Source organism: Diadema antillarum, unplaced genomic scaffold (genome assembly GCF_040938485.1).
Source record: "Diadema antillarum isolate AM-2024a unplaced genomic scaffold, OU_Dant_1.0 seq00000547_RagTag, whole genome shotgun sequence".
Classification (NCBI taxonomy): domain Eukaryota; kingdom Metazoa; phylum Echinodermata; class Echinoidea; order Diadematoida; family Diadematidae; genus Diadema; species Diadema antillarum.
This window is the reverse complement of record NW_027271493.1, coordinates 808780-828850: the sequence shown is the minus strand read 5'-3', so window position 1 is coordinate 828850 and position 20071 is coordinate 808780. Positions and strand designations below refer to the sequence as shown.

General features: G+C 45.3%; 1 protein-coding gene across 1 annotated transcript in view; it reads left to right on the top strand.

Annotated features, from left to right (window-relative positions):
• LOC139734808 (uncharacterized) overlaps nucleotides 1-20071 on the top strand; it is a 66749-nt gene that overhangs the window by 28202 nt on the left and 18476 nt on the right. Inside the window, 29 exon segments of the mRNA XM_071645594.1 lie at nucleotides 233-487; nucleotides 1405-1656; nucleotides 2165-2416; nucleotides 2816-3067; nucleotides 3645-3896; nucleotides 4359-4613; nucleotides 5362-5613; nucleotides 6300-6551; nucleotides 7154-7405; nucleotides 7879-8133; nucleotides 8436-8687; nucleotides 9001-9252; nucleotides 9692-9949; nucleotides 10194-10454; nucleotides 10932-11183; nucleotides 11694-11945; nucleotides 12331-12464; nucleotides 12466-12586; nucleotides 12798-12886; nucleotides 12888-13047; nucleotides 14331-14690; nucleotides 15081-15203; nucleotides 15994-16116; nucleotides 16529-16654; nucleotides 17071-17205; nucleotides 17707-17871; nucleotides 18523-18687; nucleotides 18897-19016; nucleotides 19683-19925. Of these exon segments, the coding sequence (XP_071501695.1) occupies nucleotides 233-487; nucleotides 1405-1656; nucleotides 2165-2416; nucleotides 2816-3067; nucleotides 3645-3896; nucleotides 4359-4613; nucleotides 5362-5613; nucleotides 6300-6551; nucleotides 7154-7405; nucleotides 7879-8133; nucleotides 8436-8687; nucleotides 9001-9252; nucleotides 9692-9949; nucleotides 10194-10454; nucleotides 10932-11183; nucleotides 11694-11945; nucleotides 12331-12464; nucleotides 12466-12586; nucleotides 12798-12886; nucleotides 12888-13047; nucleotides 14331-14690; nucleotides 15081-15203; nucleotides 15994-16116; nucleotides 16529-16654; nucleotides 17071-17205; nucleotides 17707-17871; nucleotides 18523-18687; nucleotides 18897-19016; nucleotides 19683-19925 (6120 nt within the window).

The following is a 20071-nucleotide window of genomic DNA, read 5'->3' as shown; positions in this document are numbered from 1 at the left end:
GATCCGTAGTTGTAGTGTGAATTAGTAGTGCAAAATGCATCGAAGAAAAAATCGATGCCACATATAAAATTTTTCATCCTGAGCTCGACTTTGAAACTAAGTTACACAGAAAATAATATACCCGGCAATTGCCCCTTTTTTGTCCAAATGATGCAATTGATTCAGCATTGATCGATACATAAAACGATGTAATGTAAGAGCATAAGAACATGTAATGTGATCTCTTTTGCAGTCGATACTATGAACCCGATGGTCACTAGTTGCCCGGACAACATTGCCCGGTCGGTTGAGCTTGGTGAAGCCGGCACTGTGATCACGTGGTCACCCCCAGAGGTGTCCGACATTGCCGGTATCCAGTCCGTTGTGTCCAACATCCAGTCCGGCACATTCTTCAACGTCGGCGAGACCGTCCAGGTCAGCTACACGGTGACCGACAACAGTGGGCTGGTGGACAACAGCTGTTCATTCACTGTTACCGTCTTCCCAGGTGAGTCACGGGCAACATGTCTTTAAAAACATGTGTGGCGTTTAACCCGTTGAAGGACTAGCTAATATGAGCCAGTTCACCGTCAGCACTAGTCTGCAGTGACCTCTCCAACCATAAACTTTGCAAACCATGGAATAGTCTTTGGGAAGAGCAGTTGAAAACAGCCATGCAGGAAGTGGTAATTTACACGTGAGTGCTGCATGAATAGTTTTTGTTAAAATGTTGCTGAAAAGAATGTACATGTATATCATCTGTAAATACCAATCTGCACCTGGTTCATTTATAACAGTTGTCATGAAGCCCTTTTTAGATTTTCAATACCTCTGTTGCAAAACCGTTTCAAGAGAAGGTCTGCAATGATCTTTTTTTCTGCACATGCTCGGATCGAAACTGTGAAGTGGCTTGTTAGATAATTAACTTGGTCTATGCTTGGCCCTTAACATTTAAGCGTATTTGGATGAAAGAGTGTTAACCCCTTTGAAGCCTAGCCCTGATTATATTTGGCTAGACACCTATGGCTAACACGTGTTAGAGCAAAATAAGAGACATTTCCCATGGCCAGTATAATTATATCAATCGGTCTCTGGCCGTCTTTTGTGCTGATTGGTTTTTGTCGCCTTTGTAGGCATACATAGGTATTCCGTTTTTTTAGATATCAACATACAGCCTTCGCCTTTAGAAGGTCAAAGACTTTTGCTTCTTGCTCCTCACCTTGGGAATCCCATTCTTTCTGCCTGTTGCGTAATTCGGAAAGTCCTGCTTGAATGCCGGTTTCTCTATAGCTAGGTTGCCAACCATTCAAGATAAAGATGGTATCTTGTTTGAGCACTATCACACCAGTGAACCTATCCGCAAGACATCAGTAATACAGGACTGTATCGGTTTGGTTCTCTTCTCCTTTTCGTCTCTGTCTGCAGTTGATACAACCCCACCTACGGTGCTGTGTGTCAATAACATCGTACAGACCGTGGAACTCGGAACCAGCGGTACCCAGGTGCCGTTTACCGAGCCCACCGCCACCGACATCTCCGGGCAGACAACGCTGGTAAGCCGCACGGCCGCGCCAGGCGATTTCTTTCCCGTGGGAACAACGACGGTCACGTACGTCTTTGCCGATAACTCCGGCAATACGGCTGACCCATGCAGTTTCACCATCACCATCACTGCAGGTTGGTAAAATGTGTTATAACTGTATGTCGATGTTTGTTTATTTATATACCCTACAATAAGGTTCTTATCACTGATTGGTTTGAAGTATATCACGCGACGTGGTACGGTTCCTCCTATCATTACCTCGGGGTTTTCACTTTCTTGTGCTGCTCACCGAAAAGGCAACTGCGTCCTTGGACCAAAGAAATCGGAGGAAATTCTTCGACTTGCTTGAATTTCAACTTACGAAATAGAACCAGTTCATGTTGTTATCCATCCAATCAGCCAATGGGGAGATCTCCTTGCACATGGCCAATTTACAATAATGTTTCTATGCTATGTGCCATATTAAAAATAATGACTTGAATGTTTCTCATGCGAATAATATCGTTATAATTCTTTATTTAAAAAGTCACCTGCAAGATCGAGTGTATAATTATACATAACATAATCAATATGGAATTACGTTTGTGTTGTATTATCTTTCACTTTACGCCTGATTATTCCCTCTTCTTTTTTCTTTCTCAGTCGACACCACACCCCCGACCGTTACCTGCACCAACAACATCGTTCAGACAGTCGAATTGGGAACGAGCAGTGCCCAGGTCTTCTTCACAGAGCCCAGTGCGGCAGACATCTCTGGCCAGGTCAGTTTGCTCAGCCGGACCGCAGCACCAGGCGACTCCTTCCCCGTCGGCGACACCTCTGTGACTTACATCTTCACCGACAACTCCGGAAACACAGCCGACCCGTGCACCTTCACGATTACCGTCAATACCAGTAAGTTGTGATACAAACAAAAGTAAAAGTGCAGAAAGGTGTGATAATGCATTTAGCCCCTGGAGATCGATTCGAAACGCCTTAAGAATTGCTGCATAGAAGATGGATTTCACAAATATCACAACCCCTTCCCCCTTCTTCCTGGAATCCCCTTCACCCCACCTCAAGTGAGCTCGAAAAGTGAGTGTAACCCATGCCCAAAAAATACTTTGGAACTCGGTGTGCTCAGTTGGCACCACTATAGCCCAATTCCCATGTGTCGTTGACAACAAGCTAATAAAATACCCCCCCCCCCCTTTACTTCAAACCTTCACCACCCCCATCCTAACCCTCACCCCATGTTGTGAGCTCGTTACGTGTGCTGAACCTCTTCTCATGATACAATTTCGAATATTTCAGTTGACACCACCCCGCCCACCGTGACTTGCATCAGTGATATCACGCAAACCGTGGAACTCGGTACTAGCAGCGTGCAGGTGTTCTTCACCGAGCCGACGGCGTCCGACATCTCCGGCCAGGCCACCCTCCTCAGTAGGACGGCCGGACCGGGAGATACTTTCCCCGTTGGTGCCACCAGCGTTACGTACATCTTCACCGACAACTCCGGCAACACAGCCGCTCCCTGTACCTTCACCGTCACAGTGAACACGGGTGGGACAGCATTATTTTTATGACACTTCTAACTGGTTTATGAAATATCCCAAATGTTCTGCATTTGGTCTGCCCCCAACTTTCAAAAACTGTGTCCCAAAGGAATAGATACAAGGCACGAGGTATACATGCAAACATTTACCAAATATATCGTGGGGAATTACCCATGAGGTGAAAAAAAAAGAGAAACAGTATTTCTAAACTACGTATAAATTGGGCCCTGTTGCGTAAAAGTTGTGATCAAACATAACTTTAAAATCGGACACAATCCTCTAGATACTGAATTCTGATTGGCTAATGCCTGACTTTTGCTGGGTTGCTGCACGTGTTTCACGCAACGGAGGCCCTGTTCTATTAACAATAATGCGGACTGAAAAGAGACATAATGTAAGACTTTACTTTGGGACATAGCGTTGCTGTATAGTCAAAAATGAAATGGATACCTGACGCTCTATAATGACTTGTGTGTCAAGAAATCGAAAAGTCTTTTGGCTCTGTAATTTATGCATAGCTTTAATGCGTGCAAGTTGTACACCTGTCAATTCATCATCTCGTCCCGATTGTGATACCTTTCTAGTGGACACCACACCTCCAAGCGTCACTTGCGTGGAGAACGTCGTCCGTACCGTTGAGCTCGGCACTTCATCCGTTGCCATCTTCTTCAACGAGCCCACGGCCACCGACATCTCTGGCCAGGCCCTCCTCCAGTCCAGGACCAACGCCCCAGGCGACAACTTCCCCGTGGGTACCACGGTGGTTACCTATGTGTTTACCGACGCCAGCGGGAACCAGGCCGACCCCTGCAGCTTCACCGTGACGGTCACGACCGGTGAGTGGTTTGATCTCTCACCATACATTTTGCAACGTGGATCTCGATGAATCATAATTGCCAGAAGCAATGAAGCTGCATAGGTGCAGTGTGTCTATCAATCAGCCTTCCAAACGACAGACTTAATGGTTATCCCCAGCGATCCCAGCTAAGCTGTGCTCTTTGTTATCGTGCTTCCCCGTCATAAGATATAATAAAAAATCCTTCCCTTAGACAGATCATTGAACACCGATTCCACGAGTGACAAGACTGGCATTCCACATATGTTAAAGGTCCCAATTCAAGTTCCGTTCTTAGAGCAGCATTTAAACTCCGCCAGGCGGACACACCCTGGAAAATGGGCAATAATGTTACATCCTTATTGGTGAGATGTTTACTCTTTTACCATTGCGGCATTATTGCATCATTTGATCCATCGATCGCTATTAAGCACATTCCATTCCTCTCTCTCTCCCCCACTAGTTGATACAACCGACCCAACCGTCACCAACTGCCCCAGCAACATCGTGCAGTCTGTCGAGCTGGGTGTGCCAGGCGCCATCATCACCTGGACCCCGCCCACAGCCACTGACCTGTCCGGCATTGCTACCATAGTGTCCTCTTCAGATTCTGGGTCATTCTTCAACGTTGGTCAGACCGTTGACGTCACTTACACTGTGACCGACAACAGCGGAAACTCGGACTCTTCCTGCACATTCACAGTCACCGTCTTTTCTGGTAAATCCTTGTTGCAGCTACTGCTGCTGTTATTGTTATTACCTCCGCCAAGGGAGGAGGTGGTGTTGTTACCGTTTGTTTGTTTGTTTGACCGTGTGCAAAATAACTCAAAATGTTGTGAACGGATTTTAATGAAACTTGCAGGAAAGTTTGAGAATGACACAAGAAACAGATGATTAAATTTTGGTAGTGATTTGGTAATTGTGTAGATTTTATGAAGGATCTTCGATATTTGGCAGGTAGGGTCAATGAAGCTGAGGGTTGATGACGTAACAAAGGGCTTCTATATTGGGAATTTGGGCGATTTTCAGCATGCATAGTATGGGTGGAATGAGGAAATCACTGATCTGTATAGGAGAACAAGATCATTGGTAGAAAATAGCTGCTTGGCTGAGGTCTACCCTCTGGGAGTGCTTCTCTAGTTTTAGATAATGTTATTCTTACTTAGCTTATTTCATTCAATCGGGCATATTCTGCATGTCCAAAAACTCACAATGTTCAAAAATTACCGGCATAGATAGGTACACTAAAATACAAGAGTTATCCAATCAAGCCTACAGATACAGACAACCTGTCTTTGGCGACCAACCATGGGGGACTCTAAAAGGTTGCAGTTGTAGACAGCTGGCCGCTCACTTGAATGATCCCAATTTCTTTGAAAAAATAAGTCCATGTTACCAAGACGGTATCCTTTCCTCAAGCAATATACTATTGTGACCTTACATTTATCCTCATCTATCACCCACAGTTGACACCACTCCACCCACCGTCTCCTGCGTCGAGAACATCGTTCAGACGGTGGAGCTCGGAACCTCCTCCGTCCAGATCAGCTACCCCGAGCCGACGGCCTCCGACATCTCCGGAACAGCCATCCTGGTTAGCCGAACGAACTCCCCAGGCGAGCAGTTCCCCGTGGGAACCACCACTGTCACCTACATCTTCGCTGATGGTTCCGGCAACCAGGCCGACCCCTGTACCTTCACCATCACGATTGTGGAAGGTAAGCAAAGAGTTTAGACTTGCTGTCCGTTTTAGATTTAAAAAAAATCCATTGGACATTTAAACTTTTGTGGATGTTTTCGTATTGTGATCGGAAAAATGAATTAGAGTGTATTACTACAATGAAAAATCCACTGAATTCCTGGAGTAAGTCCATCTTGAGACCAGTAGGCGGATTGCTATACCAGACAGAGCCTGATCTGAGACACAGGGAATGCGTGTGTTTTGTTTGTGTTTAGTCATATCGATGTTATATCTACTGCCAAACTGAGTGGGACCTTGAAAAGCAGAACAAATTTAATGCAGGTTGCGATATGCAAAAATGTATGCCATAACGTATGCCATATCAGAAGAAAAGCATAGAATGGTATTTCAAACTGTTTAGAAAGTCTGATCAAAAAGTGGTGGAACGCACAGTATCTTGAACCATCCTTATAACGCCTATCGAGTGATGGCTGTTACTCATAATGCTGGTGTACGACGAAAAGTGATGCACAACTTGATATCGTCATCAGTATCCTACGTTGTGGAATGTTTGTCTACCAAGCTATCCTTTTCGAATCTGATATCCATCTTTAGCTTTTTGCGGTACACTGGTGGTCTTAAGTTACGGATCGATCGATTTGTTTTCTTCTAACGTTAGAGTCGTTAGCTAACACATCTTTGTACGATTTTGATACTTTGCAGTTGACACCACGCCACCAACGGTGACCTGCCAGTCTGACCTTGTGAGGACCATTGAGCTTGGAACGAGCGGCGTCGAGGTCTTCTACATCGAGCCCACGGCCACCGATATCTCCGGCCAGGTCAACCTGGTCAGCCAAACCTCGTCGTCTGGAGACTTCTTCCCCGTCGGCGTGACCTCGGTGACCTACGTGTTTTCGGACAACTCCGGCAACACTGCCGATCCATGCACTTTCACCATTACCGTTAACACAGGTGTGTGGGACAAACCTTCACAAAGAATTCTTTTTAGCTCTAATTTCTTTCTACACCGCTTGATTCGTATTGAATTTGCGCCGTCGTTCGCCCGCCGAAATCCTCAAATGTAGTCCAATTTCTGAAATACCCGTCTGTTTGTAGCACAGTGTTGACATGCACGCTGATATTGCAGTAAGAGGACGCTATTTTATCGTGAGGAACATGAACGGAAAAAAAAAATGCGTCAACTCTTTCATAGAAATTTATTAAGCGTGCTCATATGGTCTGCACCGAAAAAGGGCTATGTAAAACTCTTCAGGTCGTCTTTTTTTTTTTCTTTTTTCTTTTTTTTTTTTTGCTGCTGCATTATGTTAGTGACGATATATGAGGCCTCAGTTCTGTTTGGAAACGGATGGAATTCTTCCCGCCTTTGTTTTGAGACGGAAAAATGCTTTGCCTTGCCAAGCCAGTGTTGAAAACGAAAACTCGATAAGGAGTATGCTCTGTAACTGCAATTCATGTTGGCTGATATAGTACGCCCTCTGTTGTCTCGATTATAACTATCTCTTTTCTCTGTCCCCCATCCCCCCTCCCCCCCCCTCCCCCCCCCCCCCCCCCAGTCGATACGACCCCACCAACGGTTACATGCGTCGACGACATTGTGAGGACCGTCGAGCTTGGAACCACAAGCGTTGTCGTCTTCTACAACGAGCCCTCCGCAACCGACATCTCGGGCCAGGCCATTCTCCAGTCCAGGTCGAATGCCCCCGGCGACAACTTCCCCGTGGGAACCACCTTCGTGACCTACATCTTTGCCGATGCCAGCGGAAACGAGGCGGCTCCATGCATTTTCACTGTCACGGTTGCAACCAGTATGAAGATATTCTTTTTGTTCATGTCTTTTTCTTTAGCATACCACCTCGCAAAACAAACTTTCATCATCATAAGACCATGTCTGCCCTCTTTAATGATTACTACTGGAAGGAAAACCTATTATCTGAAAGTACGTTTATTCTTGTTTTGGAGTCCCGAATTTCTTTTATGATGGTCGTTTGGAAAAAAAAAATCTGCATAATTTGGTACTTGAGTGTGATGTCTATAACTTGTACCCAACCCCTGGGGCAAGTGGTAATTAAAAAATAACTTTGATTTTAACCTGAAATTTCACATTTGACAGACTCTTCTCAGTCAGATTTGGGCATTTCTATTGACTTGTTCAGGATTATGAAGAGGGAAAGTCCATTCATCCAATGCTGGTTGTGTCTAGCTATTTGGAAGTTTTTACATGTACCTGCTCGTCAGATATCTAATGACAGTGATGTTTGTTTATCTCGAAATTTTACAGCCGATACCACGCCACCAACGGTGTCCAACTGCCCAACAAACATCGCCCAGTCTGTGGAGCTCGGCACCCCGGGGGCAGTCATCAACTGGACCCCGCCCACCGCCATGGATCTGTCCGGCATTGCCTCCATAGTCGCTAACGTTGCACCGGGCTCTTTCTTCGATGTGGGACAGACCACGCTGATTACGTACACCGTGACCGACAACAGTGGGCTGACTGACTCCAGCTGTACCTTCACTGTCTCTGTCTTTGCTAGTACGTTGGTTCCTCACTGTGACCTTCTATTGTAAAACCTTATAGTGCTTTGAATACTGATTGGCTCAGGAAGAAAAAAAAACACACACTGTCCCAAAGTCCCCTGGCACATAAAGTAAACTGGAAAACGCTGGGTTGAATCTAAAAAAAAAAAAGAAAACTTTGGCATGGACAAGTTAAAATCAGAGCTGGAGTATGAGACACCAAATCATAAGTTAGAGTACATACTGCCCGCTCAGGGAATTTTGAAGTGTTGCCTCATTCTAATGGCTGTGTTTGGTCTTTTCTACTCCCGTGTTCAGTTGACACCACGCCGCCCACTGTGACCTGCGTCATGAACATCTTCCAGAGCGTCGAGCTCGGCACGCAGTCGACTCCGATCACGTGGACGGAGCCCACAGCCACCGACATCTCCGGAGTGACCATTCTGAGGAGCCAGACCCACACTTCCGGTAGCCTGTTCCCCGTCGGCACCACGACGGTCACGTATATCTTCACCGATGGCTCGGATAATGACGCCGCTCCCTGCACTTTCACCGTCACAGTCGTGGCCGGTCAGTATCATTTTGGATAGTGTGCAGTGTATAGGAAGTTATCACATGGTTCTGTTTCTTTGCCATGAACGAGCCACAGATCCAACCATGTTACGGTAGTACCATTTTCAGATTTAAACTTCGATATTTTCCGTCATAAGTATTGGAACAAAAGAAAAAAGAATAACAAGGCCTCGAATACATAGAGAACAAATGACCCAGATTTTGGACATGTTTGACGAAAAGTTAAATGAATAAGCACAATGAAGACACTGGTTTCTGGTATTTCTGGTCAACATTCCATGTGATCTTTCCGTTGCCTATCTCCTTTTAGATGATACCACTCATCCGACTGTGCTGTGCACTAACGACGTAACCCGCACTGTCGAGCTGGGCACAGCAGGCGTGGAGGTAGCCTACACCGAGCCATCAGCAACCGACATCTCGGGCACGGAGCAAGTCATCAGTCAGTCTCACAGCTCGGGAGACTTCTTCCCTGTCGGGGCCACAACAGTCACGTACGTCTTCGCCGATGCCTCTGGCAATGTAGCACCAACCTGTTCGTTTGTCGTCACCGTTAACACCGGTAAGTACCCTGTGGGATAAGATGTCCCCCCCCCCCCCCCCCCCCGCTCACACACACACACACACACACCACCACCACATAACAGGTCCTATGACGGGGAGTCATTAACTTGCAAATATTTATGCGATTTTAGACAGATAAATCAACCAGCTCAGATGAAGGGCAACGCCCATTTGTTCATTAACTGGAAATAATTGAGTATTGGACAATTTCTATGGACGAAAAAAAACAAAACAAAATGTGTACTTCCGTCTCACAAGGAGATGTCCTCTAACTTTATCCTTTTTCTTGATGGCCTCTCCTTTGAATGTTATCAATGATACAGAATGTCAGCAGTAAAGTCTATTGTAAGGTCATGCTTTATTTTTGCGTAGATATCATATTAACTATACACTGAGCTGCCAATAAAACTTTTGTGTCTTTCCCTCGATTTATACAGTCGACACCACTCCACCAGATGTCCAGAACTGCCCAAGCAACATCGTGACAACCATTGAGCTTGGAACCGCCTCCGCTCAGGTCACATGGGTGGAGCCCACTGCCACGGATATCTCTGGCACGGCCACTGTCCAGTCCCAGACCCGCCAGCCCGGCGATAGCTTTGACGCCAGCACCACGACAACCATCGTGTACCTGTTCGTCGATGCATCCGGAAACGTCGCCGCACCGTGTTCCTTCACAGTGACTGTGAATACAAGTGAGTACTTTTTGTCACATAGGCCTGAGGGTGGTAAAACTCGAACACGGATGTTGAAGACCCGAGCTATTGTGGGTCAGTAGTACAGTAAAGGAAGGATGGAATATGCGGTGTTCTCGAGTAACAAAACATCCACCCAGCAGTTATGCGCTAGACAAAGACCCGTCAATTTTGGAATATGATATTTTACACGCCCCCAAATGCATTATGTTAAAGATATTTCTCCGTCTTTTGAAACACGCAGTTGACACCACACCGCCGACCGTCAGCAACTGTCCGCAAGACATCGTCCGCACCATCGAGGTCAACTCGGCCACTCAGCTCGCCATCACCTGGAGTGTGCCCACGGCGACCGACATCTCCGGCACCCAGTTCATCTCCTCCCAGTCGGCATCATCCGGGGACCTGTTCCCCGTGGGATCCACGACCACGGTCACCTACATCTTTTCTGATGCCTCCGGAAACGATGCCGACCCATGTGTCTTCAATGTCATTATTTTGACAGGTAGGAATAGATCCTTCCTGAACTTGGTTCTTACCTATCGGGAACCCTGCCCCTGCTGCTGGTGGAAATCATGTGTGTAGAACTAGATAGCAAGAACTGGAACGTTATCATCTAGTGTGATCAATTGGTAGTAGGAAAAGCTTTTATAACTCTCATGAGCTGGCATCAAATACATGTACACGCACAAGTACCAAAGTGTACAGGATAGGAACAGGTGATGTGACTTAGCAACCTACTTGGCAAAGGGAAATGTCAAGTCTAAATATCAAATAGAAAAGTGCAGAAGTGGTGAAAAATCACAGCCCTCTTCTTCATTTTTCCCCACTTTCCTGCATCTCGCATGTCGCAAAGAGGAATAAAACACAATATATGGTGAGTGTGTGATGAGTCAGATGGCGAAGAACGCAAAGCATTTTATAGTTCGTGTGCCATCTCAGACGAACTTTACAACTAGACGTCCCTGTTTCTGTTTTACAGAGGATACCACCCCACCAGTCATCTCTGGTTGCCCCGCCGACATCACCCGGACCACGCCTCTCAACAGCGGGGGTGTGGTCATCTCCTGGGTGGCTCCCACGGCCATCGACAACTCCAACAACCAACCCTCCGTCACGGTCACACAGTCACCGAATACTTTCTTCCCGACCGGTGCCACAGTGGTGACCTACACCTTCTCGGACCAGGCCAGCAACACCGCCACCTGTGCTTTCACCGTGACCGTTATTGAAGGTTTGTCGTCATGAAAATACTTCAGATTTATTCATGCAGTTTCAATAGGTTGTAACATGCTTTCTTTTAAGGGTTGATGGAAGAAGAGGAACACACGAAGCTTTACTGAACGTTTTGAACGGCAACTGCTTAAAAAGCTATTCAGTATGGAGGGAACTTTTCAAACTCTCTGGCAATTATCGAATGTTGATATTATAAGACTTGATTGCTCTTAGACCACCGAGCCCACACTCTGAATTGCTTCCTCAATTGTTTGATATGAGCTGTGCATTATGCGTAACATCTGAAAACTAACTGACATTGTTGGTGCATTTTCAAATGCTAAATTGTGCATTATAATCACTTCGGAAGTCCAAAATTCTACCAGTGTCTATAATTTTTACACCAACGACACGTGAATGTCGGAATCAGGATACATTGATGATAATCCTTTATCAATAACCACAGCTGACAGTGGATTGAAAAATAACAAAACCAAAAACAAAACTTTCCCTGACTTCCCCTTGACAGTCGATACGGAGAATCCAGTCATCACCAACTGCCCCAACGACATCAGGGTTAACACTCCTCTGGGTACCGCACTGACCCCGGTTTCCTGGCCAGCTCTGATTGTGACAGACAACTCCGGACAACCGGCCCTTCTCTCCCAGACTGCTGCCTCCGGGGACTCATTCTCTCCCGGCCGGACCACAGTGACCATTGTCTATACTGACCCGTCCTCTAACACCGCCACCTGTCAGTTTGTGGTGACCGTCACAGAGAGTAAGTCCACCTTTCCAGTCTATGCCCAGTATATCTGTCCAACTACGATCTCTGCCTACGCAGATTCAGCGAAAATACGTGTATCGAACAAAATTCATTATGTATTCATTCAGAGCCGCCTCCAGTGATTTTCTATTGCTATTGATGCATTGGTGTTCTTATTGCTGAACATGTACTGGTGAAGGTGATCAATGTCACCATCGGCGTAAACTATATAACCAAAGGTCCAAAAATTCTGTCAAGTGTAGTTTTTTCTTTTGTTTCTTGAAATAAAGAGGAAACGTATTTGTCGAAGTTGATGAAGCAAAGATGTTTGTGCTAACCGAACCTTGTGTTGACCGAGTTACCTGTCACTGATTAATCTGTTCTTCTCCTGTCCTTTCAGTTGACTCAATCCCACCGGAAATCCTGTCTTGCCCATCCGACATCACCTCCTCGGTTCCGGTCGAGGTCGCCGGCACTACCGTGACGTGGACAACCCCGGTGGTCACCGACAACTCCAACGTGGCCCCGACGGTCCACCAGCAATATCAGCCCGGGCTCCTTCTTCCTCCGAGGCTCGACCCAGGTCACTTACACTTTCACCGACAGATCCGGGAACCAAGTCACTTGCTCGTTCGTTGTCACCGTCGTTAACAGGTGTGTGAGAAGAACTCGTAGGCGGCTTCTGATGCCACTTCATCATAAATTGAACACCATAATGAATCGGTCATAATTTCTGGTTTCCCACTTACTCTTGCGGATATGAAGCCCAAGCTTTCCCATTTAAAAATGATAATGTGTATGAAGCCATAGTCACTTTGTCGCATGCAAAATAAATGAGCCCCTTTTTTCACTTCTTGCTCTGTACAGTTGATGAGGTCGGTCCAGTGGTCACTTGCCCAGAAAACATCGTCGTCACCGTTCTGGAAGGAGTCGACGCTGCCTTTGTCGACTTCGACCCCACCCACCGTCACCGACAACGCTGGCGCCACCAATCTGGTTGCCAGCAGTGCGCAGAGCGGCGATTCTTTCCCCGTTGGCACCAGCGCTGTCATCTTCGAGTACGCCGACACGGCCGGCAACACTGGCTCCTGCAGCTTCACAATCACCGTCCTTACTGGTGAGTTGGTCACTTAATACTCCCCTCACATTTAAGGCTCTCTTCAAGTTCTGACGTAAATTTGATACTAATCTCGATGCTGTAGTTGTTCATCTTACAAAAGTGAGGAAATTGAGGTGCCAAGTGTTGCAAAATGTTATGCGTTCCATATATTTATACCCCCGCCAAACGAAGTTTGAAGGGGGTATATAGGAATCAGCGGACGGTCAGTCGGGTGGTCGGTCGGGCGGTCGGGCGGTCGGTCGGGCGGTCGGTCGAGCGGTCGGTCCGTTGCAAATCTTGCGTCGCGAACTACTTCCTCAGTTTTCAACCGATTCCCATAAAACTTGGCACAGATGTGTGCCTTGGGTTGTAGATGTGCAAGACATATTTTTTGACAGTACCCAAAAGTACGTTGCCATGGTAACGGCATATTATGGGCAAAAATGGGTACATATCTTGCGTCGCGAACTCCTCCCACAGTTTTTGATCAATTTTTATGAAATTAGGTACAGATGTTCATCTGAATATGTTAATGTGCAAGACACGTATTTCTGCAGTGGCAAAAAGTGCGTTGCCATGGTAACGGCATGTTATTGGTAAAATATAGGGCAAAATGCGCTTCATGCAAAACTGCTTCAGTGTTCTTCCAATTCTTATGGAATTCATATTGAATGTTTGTCTTAGGATATAGGTCAGCATGACACATTTCTTGACAGTGACAAAAAGTATGTTGCCATGGTAACAGCTCATATATTATGAGCCAAAATGATGGAAAAATACTTCCTCAGTTTTTGCCCAATTTCCATGAAACTTGGTACAGATGTGTGCCTTTGGTTTTATATGTGCAAGACGCATTTTTCGACAGTACCCGAAAGTACGTTGCCATGGTAACGGCATATTAATGGCAGAAGATCAAGGAAAGATCTTGCGGATTTAACTACTTCCTCAGTTTTTTGACCAAAGCTTATGAAATGTTGTTTTGACCAAAGCTTATGAAATGTTGTTTGGTGGGGGTATAACCAGTCGCTGTAGCGACATTTCTAGTTATGAATTTGCACCTGAAAGTAATGCTAGACTGTAAAATGCTAAGATAGTATGAAGTATGATGCATTAATCAGGCATTCAAAATATAGAAGGTCTTAAAACAATATAATGTACTTTGTAATAAGTGTAGTCTGCTCTAAACTTGCAGTAGCCGTGCTTGAAAGGATTCATTTTTGTTTTTAATTTGAAGAATGCATCAGTTGCAACGATAAAGAAGTATATCCAACTCAAATGAAATTTAAAAATTAACTTCCCAGACACACCATGTGCCCCGAACCCTTGCCTGAACGGCGGTGCCTGTGTGGTGAACAGTCTGACCGAGTACCAGTGCGTCTGTGCCGAATGCTTCACGGGAACCAACTGCGAGACGCAGCTCAATGCGTGCGACAACAACCTCTGCCAGAACGGCGGTGCCTGCGTGGCCTACCCGGGCTCCTGCGACAACTACTACTGCGAGTGCCCGGCCTGTTTCGTCGGCACATTCTGCGACATCCCCGTCGATGCCTGCGATAACAACCAGTGCCAGAACGGAGCGGCCTGCGTCGTGGATGCCGACTCGTGCCTGACCTACACCTGCAGCTGCCCTCTCTGCTACACGGGCCAGTTCTGCCAGACCAGTGAGTCCATGATTTCTGATGTCCTGTAGGGAAGTTGGAAAGGGGCAGTTTCAGTCAAAATGTTCGAATTCAAAAGTAATTTATGTTCCAATCACTCATTTGTGTGCATTTAATACCTAGTGATAAGACAAATGCATGGAGTTTGTGCAACCAAACAGGATGACTCGCAGGTTTATTGCGGTGAGTTTGGCATTATTAGAACTAAGTCTGCTTTCCTTGTTAATGGGTTACACAAAAAGCGTGAAATTATTCATCTCTGGCTGTTTGGGACATAAAGATATACTTTACCCACCATAGAGGGATGCATTCCATTTATGCTAAATTTGCGTTCACTATGTGAACCGTGGCTATGGTAACTATGTGTCTTTCTATCCGTCATCCTCTCTCCAGAGCTCGACGCCTGTTCCAATCACCAGTGCCAGAACGGCGCCGCCTGTGAGCCCGTAGGCGATCTCTGCACGGAGTACACCTGCCAGTGCTCTGGCTGCTTCACCGGCGACCTCTGCGATGAAGGTAAAAGTGCTTCCTCCTCCCTGTAGGCCTAGATCTAACCTTGAAGATGGTTATTTGGCTTCAGTGTTCTTTAAGTGGCCTTTATACTTCATTATTGCCTTCGTGTGGTAGTTACCCTGTATAATGACTCGGCTCCATTTCATAAAAGATGTTCGGATAACAACTCTTGCTGAAATAGCAACTTCCTATAGCAACTGCCAATCAGGAAGCTGAATTTTACTATTACAATTGCCATTACAGCAAGAGTTGCAATCATTATCAACTTTTTGTTTACTAAATGGGGCCCAGATCTGTTTTAAAGCTGGCGGTATAACCAGGTAACTCCCAACTCAGTATTCAACAAGCGATCCAGTTTCTACAAAAGGAGATTGTAGCATGTTTCATCTGTTTACATTTTACCGAGGATTCATAACATTTTCCTGAAGCTGACATTGGCACCATGTGACTAATCAGACCTGAGTATGTTTTGCCCGAATGTCTGGTGAGAAACTGCTTGTTGTGCACCTGTAACATTTCTTGGCATTAGCTCTACTAACCTCGGAAAAGTCACCAAGTATCTGAACCACTATAAATCAATCTTCGGAAAGAATTTGAGAGTGGGGAACATTGATAGCAGTCGGTTGTAGATAGCCATTGACTCACACTCCTTGAGTTTTTAAAATGTTTCTAGAGAGCAACCAATTTTCAGATACATGTTAAAGCTACTAATCAGGATTTTAATTGTTGGAATATATTTTGCTCAGAGTTACATTAACCCATAACCCGCTGATTATGCCCTTTCCTACAACAGTGCGCGATGCCTGTTCCCCCAACCCGTGCCTGAACGGAGCACAGTGTACCACCCTGGGCGACACTTGCTTTTCGTACAGCTGCGAGTGTTCCGGCTGTTTCACTGGATTCAACTGCGAACAAGGTTAGTTTTCTTACCAGTAAAACCTTAAAGCTATACATTGTACAGACTCTGGCTGCTTGAAATTGAAGCACAAATGTTGGTGATTAATAAGTAAAAATCGAAATATGTGATGCCAAATTAAATATCTTGATTTTACCACTGCAAATCAGAGTGCACTATGAAAAACACCGTGTGGATCAATTATGGAGAATGTTTCTTGGATTGCATTCATCAGGTGGTACTTCTATTAAAAACGAGCAACGACAAATGTTCTGACACTTAACTAGATTAAATCATTAGAATGAATTTGATATCAATGATATAAAACTGATACCATGGATTCTCGTATATCAACATTTGCATGCCTTATTGGAAATCGAATCAATATTAGTACCAACATGTTTTCATTTTGCATTTTTCTTATTTTTTTCAGCCATTCCCTCTCCGTGTGACAACAACCCATGTCAAAACGGAGGGGTGTGTTCCACCATCGCTGGCGTCTGCTCCGGATACCAGTGCACCTGTCCCGACGGATTCGCTGGGGTCAACTGTGAACAGGGTAAGAGAGGCCTTGTCGAATTTCTTGTACATTTTATCAAGACTTCACTTTGGGACTATTACAGCCTTTATCGGGCAGTTCAGCATATACCTTCTCGAGTTTACCATCTTCTTTCTTTTGACACGGTTGTAAAGCTGAACTTTCTCGAGAGTTTTGACTGGATTCCCCAACTGATTAAAAAGATTTTCCAACTAGGTTGCATTGTATTTCCAGTAGTGATCATACACAAAACGATATAGTTGTTGGGGTTATTTTTACCAATGAGTACAAATAATATTACAAAGCCGAGCTTAGCATAAATTTGTACGAATTCATAATACAAGTATCATGAAATTTTGAACATCGGTCGAGTATTTTCCTTTAATGTATGTAAACCCCTTCATTTTACTGTATTTGTTTTCTGTCCATATCTGTAGTTTCCGTCATCAACACCAACCCGTGCAACAACTTCCCATGCCAGAATGGTGGTACGTGTGTGAACGAGGACTCGGACTCTTATCTCTGTCTCTGCCGCGATGGTTTCACCGGTATCAACTGTCAGCTCTCAACTCGTGAGTATCGATTGCAGCCTCGTTTTCTGGCAAGAAATAAATACCACCCTTTTTCTATTTCCTGTCAAGCAATCGAATTAATCTCTTATTTTCTAAGTTTTAATGTTGAATTTTCTGTGATCAATGAACATTTCACTTGCTCCTGCATTTACTGTCACCAGAGGGTAATGCCTGCATTCATCAGTAGAAACAGAAAAAAGATAAAAACAACCTTGGAGACTTTATCATCTCGAGTGATAATCATCACTCTCCTGTATGACATGGATAGATCCTGATTAGCACAAAATACACTGACAAAAAAAGGGGGAAGGGTCAGCTATTTGTTGATGAAGATTGAACAGAAGACGGACCTTGGAGGTGGGTTTTTTTTCCCGAACAGGAGTTCCTCGACTGGAGTCTTTTTAAGTTAATAAATTAATAAAAATTAAATCAATTTTGCGGTGGTGTAAGATAAATGATAATTTCAATTGTTAAAATGATACGTTTTTTGTGCCCTTCCAGTGACTGCGCCAGGACTGGACAGCTGCTCAGCATCACCCTGCTTGAACGGGGCCGACTGCGTTAACAGCTACGACAGCGACAACCCAACCCCCGGGACATTCAACCTCCAGTACGCTTGCATCTGTCAGCAGGGTTTCACCGGCGTCAATTGTGGATCAACCACCGGTAAGTGTTAAGTTTTCCTTTTATATAGGCTCTGGAAGCAGGGTGCCACTGTCTGGCTGATGGCGTGCACCAGCTGCTCAGCCCCTCTGAGAGAACAATTCCACGTCTCGTTGGCTTTAAATGAACAGAATGTTATAAGGTTCTGAAAAGGCGGACCATTATGAAGGGGTGATAGAATTGAAGTTTCCTCTTGCTACCACAAAGCACTGACATATAACATCGCAGTTTTCATACTCAAAACTGGCAGAGGTCATGACCTATCACCTTTCCTACTAAATCATGCAAGACTTTTCACTAACTTTCCTATTCTAACATGAAATAGGTATATTAGATGAAGAGCAGGGTAGCACAGTTACATGTACACATTGCCTGCATTACACTCTTCCCTTCCATGAACCTGTGATGGGGGTAATTTCGCCAACTTCCATTCCGTTTGCTAATATTGATGAGGGGGTAATTTTGATGGCGTCAAAATCTTAACCTTTTCCATCCTTGAAAGAGTATCGGACAAGCATAGTGGGGGATGGCGCCTGTGTGTGCTTTTTGCACGCACTTGCTGCTAAAACAAATCAATTCCGTGCAAGTAAGATAGACCATATGAATGTCTTGAAAGTGAAGCTAATCCCCAAGTCTGACACTGTCCCTTTGCAGCTGACCAGCCGGTGTTGGACATCTGCACCTTGGAAGCCACCACCAACGGCGTGGCTTGCGAGAACGGCGGGGTCTGCCGCAACTTGTACGAGAGTCTGTCGGGAGATGTCGACTTCTACTGCGACTGCCCGCTGGGCTGGGAGGGCCACAACTGTGAGACGCCGTGTAAGTGTTAAAATGATTTGATAAATCGGTCATGAATTTTGTCATCAGAGTATGTTTCCTCTGTTTTATATAAAAACGATGCCAATTTTTAATAACCACAAGCTCATGTGCCATTGCATGGTTGGTTTTACTTTTTCCCAAATTCCCTAGTGTCACTCTACCCACATTAAACTAGTTTTATTCATGTGTTTTGATTTCTTTCTTGTTAGCTACGAACCCATGCGCCAGCGCACCGTGCCAGAATGGTGGTGTGTGTACCCCAGACAACAACTTCTTCACCTGTGATTGTCCAACTGGCTTTTCAGGCACTACATGCGAGATAGCATTCGGTGAGTAGCAGGAGTCTAAAGGAGAGACTCGTGAGGGGTGTATTTTTTAAATCTAGTTAGCAACATAAATGGCGCCAACTTAAGGATGGCATTTATTCTGTGATTATGAAAACCTTTTTCCAGACTTGGAAGGATTAATTTTCTGTGTTTTTTATTGTTGGTGGTTTTTATTTTTCATTTTTTTGGTGGTTATCATTCTAAACGTTGGTTTCGTTGTTGCTGTTATTACCTATGCTATATCATTCGCAACCTGCTCGTATTTGTATCAGCAGTCCAGGCATAATAAATGCATCCGTTTTACAAGAGGTGGACTATGGATGTTTGTACCGAGGAGATCTCTGGATTCTAAGACTGGCCAACGAGAAAGTCTCTGGAAAGTGGCCTTTTTTTCAAATAGATTATGTTTTGCGTCGTTCGCTCTGTGTGTTTAGATCAGCCATTCACGCGGACAGAAAGCATGATACTGCGGACGTAATTTTGCCAAACCATTGTGGACTTTTTTTGTTGTTGTAAATGGTTAAAAATCTATTGCATGCCTTTTGACAGAGTGTTCGAGCGACGTATATACATCGACTGACTTCCCTTTTACTTTCGACACTGAGTAAAAGAAAACCTTCAGTGTTGGGGCAGATGTTAATTTGTTCTCCAAATTTCTCTTCGATCCAGGTGACAACGACCCGCCCACAATCAACGACTGTCCCGACGATATCGTTCTCACTATCTCCTCGGGCAGTGGCGCCGTCGCCTCGTGGGTGGAGCCCACCGCCACCGATGCCGGCACCGTCCAGCGCCTCCTCCGCTCCCACGTGCCCGGATCGTTCTTCCCTCTCGGCGACACAGCTGTGACGTATGTCTTCACCGACAACAGCGCGAACCTTGCCCGCTGCGAATTCTTCGTCACCGTCACACGTGAGATCTTTATTTTGGCCTATGCCATTGTCTGTATCTAAAATACCCGACAACATTTCCAACTTATAGTAATTTTTAAACATGCCAAATTAGGGAATTGTGTTTGCGATATTCGCAAGTCGATTTTAGCTCTTAGGTTCGACTTA